At 37.0% G+C, this 15437-nt stretch overlaps 1 protein-coding gene across 2 annotated transcripts in view; it reads left to right on the top strand.

Moving 5' to 3' along the window:
* Positions 1-15437, top strand: part of EIF2A (eukaryotic translation initiation factor 2A) — a 43985-nt gene that overhangs the window by 2152 nt on the left and 26396 nt on the right. For both annotated transcript variants that reach the window (XM_053667233.1, XM_053667232.1), the window contains exons 2-3: positions 9784-9853; positions 14534-14608. In XM_053667233.1, coding sequence (XP_053523208.1) covers positions 9784-9853; positions 14534-14608 — 145 coding nt within the window. The remainder of the gene's footprint in view (positions 1-9783; positions 9854-14533; positions 14609-15437) is intronic.

Here is a 15437-nt window from a genome sequence, read left to right as displayed (position 1 = left end):
TTATCTTTTTTTTTTTAGATAAATCCCTTTAACTTATCTAAGTCCCTTAGATAAGTCCCTTTTCTTAGATAAGCCCCATATAATAAGGGCTTGGTGATGATGAACTCCTTGAACTTGACCTTATCTGAGAAGCACTTTATCTGTCCTTCCATTCTAAATGAAAGCTTTGCTGGATAGAGCAATTTTGGTTGTAGGTCTTTGGATTTTATGACATGGAATACTTTCCAGCCCCTTCTTGCCTGTAAGGTCTCTTTTGAGAAATCAGCTGACAGTCTGACGGGAACTCCTTTGTAGGTGACTGTCCCCTTATCTCTTGCTGCCTCTAGGATTCTCTCCTTCATTTTAATCTTGGCTAATGTAATTATGATGTGCCTTGGTGTGTTCCTTCTTAGGTCCCCTTCTTTGGGACTCTATGAGCTTCCTGGATTTCCTGGAAGTCTATTTTCTTCGCCAGATTGGGGAGGTTCTCCTTTATTATTCGTTCAAATAAGTTTTCCACTCATGGCTGTTCCTCTTCCCCTTCTGGTACTGGTATAATTTGGATGTTGAAATGTTTAAAGATGTCCTGGAGGTTCCTTAGCCTCTCATATTTTTGAATTCTTGTTTCTTCATTCTTTTCTGTTTGGTTGTGTTTTTCTTCCTTCTGGTCCACTCCCTTGATTTGAGTCCCAGTTTCCTTTCCATCATTATTGGTGCCCTGTGCATTTCCCTTCATTTCAATTAGTTTAGCCTTCATTTGTTCCTCTAATTTGTGTCTAAAATCAACCAGTTCTGTGAGCATCCTTATCACCAGTGTTTTGAACTGTGCATCTGAAAGGTTGGCTATCTCTTGGTTGCTTAGATTTATTGGCTCTGGGGCTTTGAGCTGTTCCTGAGCCATAATGTTTCTGTCTGTTCGCACCTGTTATGTATGAGGAGTGGAGCCTTAGGTGTTCACCAGGGCAAGGCTACAGGTTGCTGGTTTGTGATGCTGTATGTGGGGGCGGGGTCAGAGAGGGGCAATGGCTTGTTCCGCTCTCTCTCAGATTTCAGTCCCCTCTGCCGCTTCCCACAAGCAAATTGGGCTCTTCTGGTTCTGGTTCCCAGGTGTGTGGGCTCGTGTACCCTCTAGGACCCTGTGGGTCTCTCCAACAAACTCTCTGTAAGCCTGGGAGCTTCTCCTGGCACCTTGACCCTGAAAGTCTTTCCAGTTGGTGCTTTCAGGCTTTAATTCTTGTGGCTGGGGCCCTGGCCTGAGCAGTCTGTCTCACTGCTCAATCCTTTGCCTGGTTTATCTGCATGGGAATGTGTGACGGCAGTCAGCCTGCCTCCTTGCGCCCTCACTGGGTCCGCCCATGCCACCCCACGCCTGGGGTCCGCCAACCGCCCCCTGTGCTCCTGAGCTCCTGAGCTCCTGGGCCCCTCCTGCCTCGCCCTGCTCTGCTGCTGACTCTGCCCCTCTCACCCATCTAGATGAATGGTTGGTCGTGGTTGTTGGAATTCTGTACAGTTTAATTGTCTGTGTTTGGCTGCATTTTTGTTACTAAAACTTTGTCATCTTTAAACTTGGTTGTGCGAGGAGGCACAGTGTTTCCACCTATGTTTCCATCTTGGCCAGAAGTCCTAGTTCCTAGGATTCTTATACAAACAAGCTTTTTATCTACAAGTAACATATTGCTCAGCATTTACAGAAACAATGTGAAAGAATGGTGGGGTGGGGTAGAATTTCCCAGTGTTACAGTTTTCCACTGTTACACATGAATAGCTCTTGATATTCATTTCCTTGCCATTCCATCCTATTTTGTGTTCCATGTATATTGAACTGCTTATAATACCCTTAAAAACCTATTTCTTCAGTCTAGGACTTTCCTATTTTTCTTTATTTGGCTAGCATCTTCCTATTTTTTTTTTAAATTAATTTCAGACATCATTGCTTTGTGAAGTCTTCCCTTCCTCTTCCCAGGTAGTTGTTCCCCAGGCTATTTTTGTATCTCATACATACTTGAATATTTTTTTCTCACTTACACATTTGACAATTATCCAGTTAGGTGCTTTCTTCCTTGCTAGACTGTGAACTCCTTGATTGTAGAGGTACAGTCTTACTCATTCTTGTCAGTTTAGTACCAGCTACTGTGCTTGATAAGCAATAGACAATCTAAATGTTTAATGGAGGAATAAATTAATGAAAAATAACCACTTCATTTATAGTCAAATTAACCAAGAATAAGTGTTCTTGCAGTGCTTAAAATGAGGGACTTTGTATAAGTTTAAAGGTTATCTAGTCAATTTACCCATCATATTCTCATATTCATGGAGACCCAGAGAGATTACATGGTCAGAGTCACATGGCAAATTGGTTGAGTCATTATATTCAGCTATTCCCCTTCATGGTTCTTTTTTGTTTTTCTTTTCCCACTGGAACATAGTGATTGTTGGCATGAGAAATGTCAAAACCTGTAGAGAATTTTTTTAAGAGTTTGAGTGAAACTGATCTCATATGCAGGGGAACAAGATCTCAAATGCTCCAGAGAATACCATATTTTGCCATGTATAATGCATACTTTTCTGCCCAAATTTTTTAGGGATAAATAAGGATGTGTATTACACATGGGTAGTACTGATTCCATATCTATTCTACGTCTATCCATTAAAAACATTCTAAATGAATGTTTTTAATTGTTTATTTATGCTTATGCATTAAAAGTATAACTCTAGAAAGCAATGACAATATCCATATGCAAAGTAGTACCCTGGGATACAATAATTGGTTTTGTTTCTAAATATAAATAAGTAAAAAATAGAAATAAAAAATTAAAATGGGTTTTTTTCCCTGAAAGTTTGGGCCAAAAATGTGGGTGCACATTGTACATGGGAGCACATTATATGTGGCAAAATACAAGGTAAGTTTTGCAGTTTCTTTTTCACTTGAAAGTAAGTAGGGAGCTTATGGAAGATTATATGAAGCTGGGAAGAACAAGATGGGGGTTGGATCGTAGGATTGTTAAGATTATGAGCTCTTTTAAGGGTGCTGCTTTTCAAAGGTGTGTTAACTTAAATGCATATAAACAATGGACAGAGCTTGTATAGGGCAAAGATAAACCTCCTACTAAAAAGCTATACGCCTGGGATGTGACTGCCCACCTTGACATACCCATTTATGGATTTATGAACTAATCACCCTGTTTGGATACTTTCCATAGAATCCCCGCCTTTTTTCCCCACATGATTAATCTTTTAAACATTGTTAGAATAGGTATTTTAGTTAAGGATAGGTTCTTTTACTTGTAGAATCTTTAAAACTTACACTCATGGGATTTGGAGTTGTGAACAATTTGGAGATTATCCAGTAAGTTTTATTAGTCACCACTTTTACCTGGAAATGGCAAAAAGCCAAAGAATGTGAAAAGGAGATTTTTTTTAAAGAAAACTTTATATAACCTTAAAACTTTGATAACTGCCACATCTAGGTATTTGCACGACTCCAAGAATCTTTATCCCTGTGATCTCTTGATTTCTTCTCAATTAAATTCATTCTTGGGCTAACATTCTACATGGGAGCTGCAAGTTTACATTCAACCAGTTAAGCAGCCTCTAAGGAAAGAGCACATTTTTGCTAGTCACAGGCTGGCTGTCTTTAGCTTGGCTTAGCTAAAGACATTGCTCATCTTTGAATCAGTTGATTGTTAATCTGATCACTAGAGTCAAATTATACTCTCATCCCTGAATAGTTTCCAAAAGAAAATTAGAGTCACCTAAAGTGGATCCTGGATACTAGGCATATAAAGCAACAGTGGCCTTGATGTGTAACCCACATTGTCTGATCAGCTTGCCTAGATAAGGCCATTGGGATAATTTATCAAAAGCTGAGTCATTTTCCTAAGTTCATACATACTTCAGCAGATGTAAAGGTTGGAAAAGTATCATATTATAATAACTACCATATCCCTGGCATAGGGCCCTTGTTTGTTGAAACCCAGTAGTTTCCTCATATTAACTCAGGCCTAGAACAATAGATTATACTTGGGTGTCTGGAAAGGATAGTAAGTTTAAAAAGTACATTATGTATTTACACTATTTAATATAATTATTGTTTTTAAACAGTTATTCTTTGTGAAATTGACACTTAGTTGTTGCTCTATGAAAAGAACTATTTGCATCCTGGATTTTTCTTTGTAATAGAACATATTGCCAGATCCCCTTTGATGAAAAAATAAAATTATTAAAAACAAAATCATATCAAATCTCAATATACTGTTGAGCTAGCTTCACATTCTATTCACTGTTTCACATTCAGTCACTTCCAGTTAAAATTAATTCCTCATTAGAAAGCCCTGTGTAGAAAAAAAATTCTTTCAGTTATTGAAAAGAGTTTGTTTTGAGTTTATATTTATTTTTGCATTTATTAAATTGTAATACAGTTTATATTCTGTTATTAACCTGATTTTGTGTTTCTTCTAGTAAATTTGGTGTATGTGTATTCAGATTTGTATAAAAACTTGCTCATAATGATTAAATCCAGTAAGGTATCTTTAGCAGTACTAAAATGTCTTGTAGCACTTTCTCATAGTTATACTTCTGTGAAGGGAGGTTTGAAGCAAAACATTTGTTTTAAATAATGGTTTAGATGTATGAATAAAACTGTAATGACTCAAATGTGATTTTTATGATGAATTCAATGTATAATTAGTTCTCTTAAAATAGACCTGTCTATTGTTAAGCATCATGTACAAAGGAGGGTGTCTAATGTAATGGATACTTAGGTGGAATGTTTTTTACCTTAGTATAAAAATCTTGGTTTATTCAACTTTTGATTTTAATGCAATGTTTTTGAGAAACATTGAAAAACTTTTGATTAATGTTCTTTTTTGGTGTATTGTGAGCAAAGCATTACCAAAAACAACAGGCATTTTAAAGCCCTTTATTTTGATAGTCATAACTTAAGACTATGAGAAGTTACCAGAACAATAAAGAGAGTTTCTGTGGACCCGTCACCTGGCTTTCCCTGATGACATCTTATAGAGCCATAGTACATTATCAAAACCAAGAAATTGACATTAGTACAGTAGTACTTACTAAACTACAGCCCTCCTTTGTATTCTGACAGTTTGTATGTGTGTGTAGTCTAAGAAAATGATTCATGTATTTGCCACTGTTGGAATATAGAACTGTTCCATCACCACAAAGAAGATACTAACCTTTTATATAGCACTTCCTTCCACCTTTAACCTGTGGCAACCGCTGATCTGTCCTCTATCATGATAATTTTTGTTATTTCAAGAGTTTTATATAAATGGAATCATGGCATATGTAACCTTTGGATTTTTGTTTTTAAATGGTTATTTATGTAGAATGCAAATATGTGCATGTTGAAAAGCAGTTGATTAATTTGACTCAAGATTTTCATTTCTGCAGACACATTAAAACCAGGCACTGAAAACCACATGAGACTGAATGCTACTTGCACAGGAAAGACCTGACACTTTTCTGTCAAGTGTCACCTTGTAAGATTTGGGGTTAATCAGTCTGTATGAAAGAGTATGGGCTAAGTGGGGTTCTCCCCCACTACTTCTTAGTCTATTTAGACTTCTGTAACAAAATACCACAGGCCAGGTAGCTAATAAACAATAGAAATTTATTTCTCACAGTTCTGGAGACCGGGGAGTCCACAGTCAAGTCACTGGATTCGGTATCTGGTGAACACCTGCTTCCTGTTTCATAGATAGCTGTCATACTCTGTCCTCACATGACAGAAGGGGCCAGGTCTCCCTAGAGTCTCATTTATAAGGGTACTTACTTATATTACCTCACAAAGGCCTCATTTCCAAATACCATCACATTAGAGATTAAATTTCAACATACAAACTTCAGGGGTGGCATGCACAGACATTTAATCTAGTACTTCTTTGCGGTCTTTGACCTATCTTAGTTTGGGATGAAGGTATGAAGTAGAAATTTAGAAAAGGAAAGCTTTGTACTGGTTGCTTTGAATACCCTGAAGATTTCCACTGTTTTGGCCAGAAGGCTATCTTAATGGGTTCTGAGGTACAGCTGCATTTTAGTATAATGTACAGAACTTGGAATTTTCCCACATGAGCATTGTGGTCAGTGATAACAGCAAAACAAGTATGAGGGCCAAGGCCACTAGTCACAGGTGTCAGGAGAACATAAGAAGCTGAGTTTGGGAAAGCTTTTCTTTTTTGCCGGTCACCTCCAGCATATATTCTTGGGCCTGCAGTTAAATCAATAGAACATGGACTGATTGTGTCACCATATGGCACATTTTCTAATTACGCTGCAGCTTCATTGGGACTACACTGACGATATGTCATTTTGTTTTCCTAGGCCTGCATGTGATTTCTGAAAGAGCACACTCTGTGTTCCATTGCCACTGCAGCTGTGGGAGGGGGACCTCATTAGGCTGACAAATGTTATGTAACCTAGGATTAAAGTGAAATCTGGTATCTGAACTCCCTAGTTTGGGAAACTTATTTTTTATTAATCCCTCAAATAAGTGTTTGTTAGAACCTTAATTACAGTATTATGAAAAGAATGACCTGTTCTAAATCATACTGTATCATATGCAGTAATTGTAGCAGGTAATTAATTTGGTGATAAGAAATAGCACTGTTTTATCTGTGTAGTAAGAGAATAGTAAAAAGGCTAAGAAGCGATTGAGAATATTGATTCTAAAAAATTGAACTTTTTAAAGAATATTTTTATTTTTAGAGAGGGGAACGGAAGGAGAAAGAGGAAGAGAAACATCAATGTGTGCTTGCTTCTCGAGCGCCCCCTACTGGGAGCAGGTGCCCTGACTGGTCATGGAACCTGCAACCCTTTGGTTCCCAGGCTGGTGCTTAATCCAATGAGCCACATCAGCTAGGGCAAGAATTGAACTTCATAGTATTTAAATCTTCTAGAAAAACATTTTCTGGCTCAAAATGTTTTCTAAATGTCTTTAGATTTTTAGAATAGATACCTTTAGTGTTTCATTCAAGGTGTAGCAATAGATTGAGCTCTTTTGAAATTACCTTGAGTGCAGTAATGTATCAAATTTTTTTTAATCCTTAATTCATAGCACATAGAAGTATGCAGGGCCAGGTCTTATAGAGAGAGCCTTGTAGGCTGTAGTGTAAGGAGTTTAGATTTTGATATGTGCAGTAGTATACTTTGCTCAGTTCCATTCTATTTCAGGGTAAACTACCCACAACAGTTTGGCAACTCAGTCTGGTTCTCTGCATATGGTATCAGGAAACATGATCTCCAGTTATCAGTTATATATTTGTAAATGTCTAAGAAACTCATAATTCAATTACATGTTTACTTATTTTCCATCTCTCTATGGAAACATAAGCTCCATGAGGATACAGATTTTTATCTTGTTCATTAGTGGTTCTTTTACTTTCCTTCTAACTTTAAATTATTTAGTTTGGGAGTGTAAATTATATTACTTTCAATATCTGAAAATTGAGCTCATTCTCAGGCAGAATACTAGTGCCTGAGAACTGTGCCTGGAGAAGGGAAAGGAAATATGGATTAGAGTTGGAGGCAAGAGCAGCCTGTCTCTACCAACTTTGCAGTTTTTCCAGTAACCAGGAGAAGAGGAAGATTTGTGAACAGCTGGCGGGAAAAAAAGCAATTGTAATTGCGGCCACGGACCTCAGTAGAACTTTTTCTTTTCAGCTCTTAGGCTATTACTGCTAGCAAGAATTTTAGCTCATAAAATAGTAACGCAATCACCAAGTCCTGTCAGTTTTATCTCTTACATATTGAACACTCATTCTTCACTCTCCATTTCCATTGCTCCACCCTAGTCCAAGTTTCCTTCATCTCTCCTATGGGGCTACTATAGGACCGTCTTGATTAGTCTCTTCACATCCACTCTTGGTCCCTTCCAGTTTATTCTCTAAACTGACCTTTTCAAAATGTAAAACTGGTTTAAAAAATCTGCTTACAATCCTCTTGAAGCCTCCTGCCACTCTTAGGCTATAGACCAACTGCCTAACTTTGGCCACAAGATTCTGCTTGGTGTGAGCCCTATTTTATTCTCCAGCTCCATCTCCTAGCCACACAGGCCTTTTTTTTTCCGTTCTTCTGATGCTTCATCATTTCTGTTGCCATGGAGTTTTTGCACTTGTTGCTCTTCTCTTTGCTTGTTAACTGCTGTTCGTCCTTCAGATCTCAACACATAAATTACTTAGTCAAGGACATGTTCCATAACCTTCCATTTTAAAACCAGAAGTCTGTTATTCCTCTATTAGCCCCATATATCTTTCCTCTGTAGCACTAAATAGTTATAGAATTCCATATATTTGACTAGTCATTTGATTAATGAGGTCAGGGACAAGGCTGATTTTCCTCCCTCTATATCTCCAGTATTTCAACATAGGGTCTAGGAGGTAGTTTCCCCTCCCCACCCCCCAATAAGCATTTGTTGACTATTGAATGAATTTAGTTCATTCAGCTTTAGAAGCTGCTAATTCAGCCATTTTCAAAAGTACAGTCTAGTTGTATAGATTTTTCTTATTAAATCTTAAATTTTGTTCATGCAGTATTTTAAGATATTACTATCATTGGGGGCTTTGTAAATCAGTGTGTCTAATCCCACTTACTCTCTTAGTTGGAGAAATTGTAAATATATTAATAATGCCTTACAGTAAGAACTTTGGCCGTATACTATATTTTATATTATTACTTTATATAAAACACACAGCCACCCTCTACTCTAGTATTTTCATTCTTACAAAGCAGGGAACAGATGTAGAGGTAGTGACGTAGCCAGAGTTCCACAGCCAGGTAGGAACAGAAGTCTGCCTCTGCATTTATGTCCTTTCTACTACAGCACAACTACATTAAAGTTTTAAGTTTTTGTTTGAAAAAGTTACTTGAGAGAGTAAGCTAATACAAAGAAGATTGGACTTAGACTCAGCTTCTAATTCTGTTTCCAGTATCCACACATTCTGAAAATGGGATTAAAAATGTGAAAATCCAATACTAAGATCACTTCTTTTTCATTTGAATGAAGGAATATAAGTGTGAATGTTCTATCTCAGTACACATGCATAGATTTCTTATAAAATAGATAAAAGTGGATTTATTGAAATAGTCTCCTTAGAGACTAAGTGAAGATTCTTTATAGGAAAAGAAATAAGAGCAATATTACCTCTCTTAGTTCGGACTGCTGTAACAAAGTACCACAAACCAGGTAGCTTATAAACAACAGAAATTTATTTCTTACAGTTTTAGAGGCTGGAGTTCTGAGATCAGGGGTCCAGCACGGTCTGGTTCTGGTGAGGACCCTCTTACAGGTTGTAAATTACCAGCTTATGTCTGTATCTTCACATGGCAGAGAGCTAGATCTCGGGGCTCTTAGACGGGCACTAACCCCATTTATGAGAGCTCTACCTTGTGATCTAAGTATCTCCCAAAGCCCCACCTTTGTCTCTTTTTTATGGTTAAAATGTACATATTTTTTATTTTAATGTTTGGTCAAGTACAGTTTTCTGCCTTTCTCCCCCCGCGCCCCCTCCTTGACTCTCACATTGGGATTAGGGTTTCCACTAAGGGATTTGGGAGAGGCACAGACATTCAGTCTGTTGCATTACCTGTTTAGTCTCAGCAGTTACATGATTTTATACAATAGGGTAAGAAAATTGTGTCCTTTTAATGCTAACATTCTGTAGTTCTAGGACATGTTTAATAATGTTGATATTTTTTTGACTGGAAGCTTTTTGTTATTTAAGACATTTGTGATGACTAAGTATTTATTAACAAAGTCATTGCACTCTTTCCATTTTGTTTCTTTAGTCCGAGGATCGGAAGGACTGTACATGGTGAATGGACCGCCACATTTTACAGAAAGTACGGTGTTTCCAAGGTATGATTTATTTTGTTGACTGATGTTAGGAAATATATAAGATATTCTAAATTATTTTTGCCTTTGTTATATTCTGAAAAATGAGGAAGAACAACTAGTTTCTTGGGACATATTATATAATATTAACAGGAGATGGAAGAAATTGCATATACTCTATAAAGAAAATGGAGCTTTAGATTAAAAAATAAAGAATAACCTAAGCATTCCCAAAAGAAAAAGTATAAACAATAGTGTAATTGAGTTTAAGCCACTAGCTTAGAAGAATTTTATCTTAGAGAATGAGGAAAAATTTACAAATGTGATAGCTAAACCACTGCCTGTAATTTTCATGAAATCACAGAATGAAAAAGGTATAAAAATGAATAAAATATTAAAATATGTATACATAATATATAGTTAGGTAGCTACATGTTTTTCTCAAGAAGAAACATTGAATGGGTAAAGCAAAAATGAATCAGTTAATATTGGGGAAAGAGTTACAGGACACAGGGGACATGTCTGTGAATGAATTTTGGTGTAGTTTTTAAATCTATTGTAGAATAAAACAAGGTCATTAGGAACTAAGATTTTCAGCATAACAGTGAAGGGGTAGACTTGCATATGTCAATAGAACCACATGATTTTTTAAATAAAGTTACTTGTATTTCCTAGTTTTATCCACGAAAAGGGCCTAAAAGCAGTGATAACATAGTAGCAGCAAACACCCCTGCATCACTGACTGTGATCTCTAAATACCGTCTTCACTAAGGAACCAGTCCTTGGAGAAGGGGCTGACTGCAGGTCTGGGGCAGAAAATGTGCAAGTTGAGCTGTAGACACGTAGTGCTAAAAAGCAAGGAAGCTGTAAAAGACTAATAAATGGGGTTTTGTTAAAGGGTCACAGGGGCCAGCTTGAAGGGGTTCACAGCAACCTAAGAAGGGAAAGTTTGAGCTTGAAGACGAATAATGACTAAAAGGACTGAGACAAATCAAGTATATAAACACTTCCTCATAATTCCCTTTTCTTCAAATTTATTGGTCAACGTTAAAGATCGACGTGGTACTTGCTCAGTATTTTAAAAATTAATTGATAAGTAGGAATCAGCATTTATCTTACCCTTCCTGTACAAACTTTTTCAAAGCAACCAAACTGTTGACAAGGAAAATCTCTTTATAGAAGAAACCCAGTTAATGTAGAAGGAATGATGGGGCTAGATAGTCACTATTTTGTAATTCTAAAGAAATTATGTATCAGTGGTTCTCAAACTTGAACGTACATCAGAATCATTGAAGAGAATATTAAAACACAGGTTGCTGTTCTTTCCCCATGTATTTTGATTTAAATCTAAGGTGGGTGCCAAGAAGTTGAATTTTTAATGGGTTCCCAGGTAATGCTAATTCTGCAGGTCTGGGGACCCTACTTTGAGAAGCACTGATCTAGACAAATGATCATTAAAAGACATTGAAACTGGGATGAACTCTTAATGGGGAACTTTTTAAAAAAATTTATTTATTTATCTTTAGAGGGGAAGGGAAGGAGAAAGGGAGAGAAACATCAATGTATGGTTGCCCTTTGCGCATCCCCTGCTGGAAACTGGCCTGCAGGGAACCAGTCTGCAACCCAGGCATGTGCCCTGAATGGGAATCGAACCACGATTGTCTGGTTCGCAGGCCAGAGCTCAATCCACTGAGCTACACCAGCCAGGGCCTTAATGGGGAACTTTTTAATCAGGCTGACATCATCTGTTCATCAATTTTTATTAGAACTAGTTCTCTAGAATCTTGTTATGGAGGCATAGGCCCAAGGCTAGCCATATGGGTGTTACCTTGAGCCAATGCAGAATGTAACACCCCAGTCCCTACCCAGCTTACTGAATCAGAATACTTTAACTAGATTCTCAGGTGATTTATAAGTACATTAATGTTTGAAAAGCACTACTCTAAGAATACATGCCAGAGCTTTTGTGCTGCACTTCATTGTGCTTTGTGGTCCAAGGCATCAAGAATGAGAGGGAAAGGGAATGAGCCAAAGAAGTGAAAGCAGATACAACATGGGGTGTACTGAGCTGACCACAGATTCCCAAAATGCAACCAGGTTGCTTGGTCATGCAGAATGTCTCTAGAGAGGCTCTATGGAACCACTGTTCCTCCAAATAGTCTTGTGGAGAAGAAGGGTAAGAAATTTACCTGCAGCCACAGCTTCTTCTGGTCTGTTAGGGTTGAATCTGAATGCCAGAGCTCCTCTTTCTGCTACTGCAGTTGGCATAATGGAAGCCATGCTGAAATATGGCCCTTACTTCTGAAAGGTATGAAATGACAGTGGTATTAGGGGATGAGGTAGCCAGGTCTCTTCATTGAAAAGCTGATGCCTGGAAGCAGGAAGGGTTAAGTGAAACCGAGAAGGGACATAATGAATCCAGTACAATCTCAGCATCACTAAGAGTAGAACAAGGAGACATTATGTGTCTCTTGGTGAGTTGTAATAGGAGCTACATTGCTACTTGCCTCCTACGAAGGTGAAAAACAAAACAACACCTGCCTCGCTGGCGTGGCTCAGTGCATTGAGCACTGGCCTGTGAACCAAAGTTCGATTCCCAGTCGGCACATGCCTGGGTTATAGGCCAGGTCCCCAGTAGGGGACGAATGAGAGGCAACCACACACTGATATTTCTCTCCCTCTTTTTCTCCCTTCTCTTCTCCTCTCTCTAAAAATAAATAAAACCTTCTTTTTAAAAACCTGGTTTTAATCAAGCTTTTGGATGAATGATTCTCAAATTTGATTGCATCTTAGAGTGACCTGAGACACTTTTTTAAAAACCCTGGATATCCAAGTACTGGGTATTAAATGATAGTAGGGAATTATTGTTCATTTTGTGAGATGAAGTACCATGGTAGTGATTATGTTTTTTAAAATATCCTCATCAGTTAGAGATGTATACTGAAGTATAGCCTATAATGACATGAGATCTGGTTTTGCTTTACAGTATTCTGTCATTAAATATAAAACTAGGCAGTAAATTAAATAAAATTGGCCATGAGTTGATAACTATTTAAGCTTGGTGATAGGTACATTGGTGCATTATCATACTCTTTCTCTATTTTTGTGTATATTTAAATTTTTTTATTTAAAAGATTATTCCAGAAGGAAATAGACAAAATTTCTTAATTGCCAAGATTAAGAAAAGAATTAAATTCTGGATACTGTAGTCTAGTCTAGTAAGCTTGTCTTCAATTTTAAACAGAATTCTAGAATAAGTTATTAAAAGGACAATTTACGGTCGTGATATGGGGGGGTGATTATTGAAGTCAAAATGAGCTTGTTAAAAAAAGTTGTTTTAAGCTTATCTCATTTCCTTTTTGAGTAGAATTTCCATACCCAGAATAATCTATGATCATGATTTTGGCAATGTATCTGAGAAATGACGATTTCTGTTGTTTGGGTGATGGTAGTGGCAGAGTTGTCTGTGGTTGAGAGCTGTGGAATCAGCTGATTTAGTGAATTGATTTGAGTTTCAGGAAAAGACTGTTGGTGAGCGACAGGATCTTGTTTGGAGCTCATTCAGCATTTTAAATACTTAATTTAGATGATAGCCTAGAATCATGTTTTGTAATTTACACATTCCATAAAGCTGTAAGGAATAACTGTTTTAAAACAGAAAAATCAAGATGTAAATAGATCTTAGTAGGCTGAAATAATAAGCCTAAACCTCAGTAGAATTGAATACGATAATTGTAAAATTCTGCCTTAAGATTCAGAAATGAGTTTCAGTATGAAATGGAGGACATCTTGGTCATAGCTGTTTATTGTGAAAAAAAATATTTTGGTAACCACACACTGAGTATAAGCTACTATTACTGTGTGATTGCAGAAACATGTATGTCATCTTCAGTTGAATTAATGCGAAGATAATAACCAGCATGAAAGGGATGTACTGGTTAGCTGTCAGTGCACTGTTACTTAATAATTCAGTGTTGATTAGCCATGAAGTTCTGACCTGATGTAAATGACTACATGTGGACATCTACATGTACACACATCCACATTTTAGTTTGGCTCCTCACTGTCACTGGGAGGTGTAATCGTAGCCATCTGCAGTTGAGAGACAGTACTTCAGAGTTTGGGTCACTTGATAGAATACCGTCAAGACATCTGATTTCCACAAGTTTGTTTTTATATAGAATCCTGTATCTGCACTTATTTAATGTGAATATCCTCTTACTATTATGCTTTCTGTCTCTACACATGAGAAATTCATGGAAGGTATTTGTCCTTCGAATCTAGGTGCACTTCTTGGCCACTTGAGGATGTTCTGGTCACCACTGTGTATTATGCAGGTGGTCTGGGACATCCTTCACAGAATCTCCCTTTTCACATCCTATAGCTCTTTCAGTTTCAGGGCTGACTTCCACATTCACTTACATTTTTAGGTGGTCATAGAAACTGGATATTTACTCAAAAGGGCTTTTTTCCTTCCTAACATTGATCCGTTGGTATAAAATCACCTTCCAGTTTACTTTACAGTGGTTGTTGACACTGCATTTTAAGAGATAAAGTATTTTGGTAGAACCATTTTGGAATTATTTTCTAAAATTTATGTAAGTTCTTGGTTGTTAAATTAGTAGTGAGATTGTGAATTTTTAACCAGATTTTTTGGAAAATGTTAATGTTTATTAATTTAAACTTTTTTATTGTCCCTTTCAGGGAATCTGGGAAAAATTGCAAAGTCTATACCTTTGGTAAGGATGGGACCTTATTTGCCTGGAGCAATGGAGAAAAGTTAGTGTTGATTTATATGACATTTTATGTATGTGACATTAATAAAAACATAACTGGCATTATTTGAGTGATATGTATTTGGGTGTCATTAATAAAGTCCATCTTTTAATGTCATGATGCAGTTAGGTATTATCTCTATCATAACTTCAATGGAATACCTCCAAAGTTGTTAGTTTCAGTTTATGGGCCATGATTCATTTGAGTTATCTAGTTACTTAGAATTAAAAAATAACATATAAAAAGGGGTATTTAATGTTGAATAATCTGAGAGGTTGTTTTAAATAGTGTTCTAGGTTATTAGAGTTTCTTAAATTCTGCACTAACACTTAGAGAATAATTCTTACTTATTTACCCTAGATTTAGATACTTTATATCTTTGCTGTGAAATTGGTAACATTGTCTGCCCTTATTGCTATTAGTCTTTTTGTATATAAAAGTGTATACCTGTGCACTGGCTGGTTTGGCTTAGTGGATTAAGTGCCAGCCTGGGAACCAAAAGATGGCCAGTTGGATTCCCAGTCAGGGCACATGCCTGAGTTGCAGGCCAGGTCCCTGGTTCAGGGCATATAAGAGGCAACCAGTCGATGTATCTGTCACACATTGATGTTTCTCTTTCTCTCTTTCTCCCTCCCTTCCCATCTCTCTAAAAATAAATAAAATCTTTTAAAAAAGAAGTATATACCTAATTATTTGTAAGTTAATCAAAAGTGTGTTTAGTATATTCTATATTACATGAAATAATCAGATTATAAAATGGTCTTGCAAAAAAAGTATTTTGATTAAATGCTCATAATTTTGCTAAGAAAACCAGTCCTTTTTAATTTTTCCA

Source organism: Artibeus jamaicensis, unplaced genomic scaffold, assembly GCF_021234435.1.
Source record: "Artibeus jamaicensis isolate MK-2021 breed Jamaican fruit bat unplaced genomic scaffold, CSHL_Jam_final contig_466, whole genome shotgun sequence".
In the NCBI taxonomy this organism is placed as follows: domain Eukaryota; kingdom Metazoa; phylum Chordata; class Mammalia; order Chiroptera; family Phyllostomidae; genus Artibeus; species Artibeus jamaicensis.
Note: the sequence above shows the minus strand (reverse complement) of the source record. Positions and strands in the feature narration are given on the sequence as shown.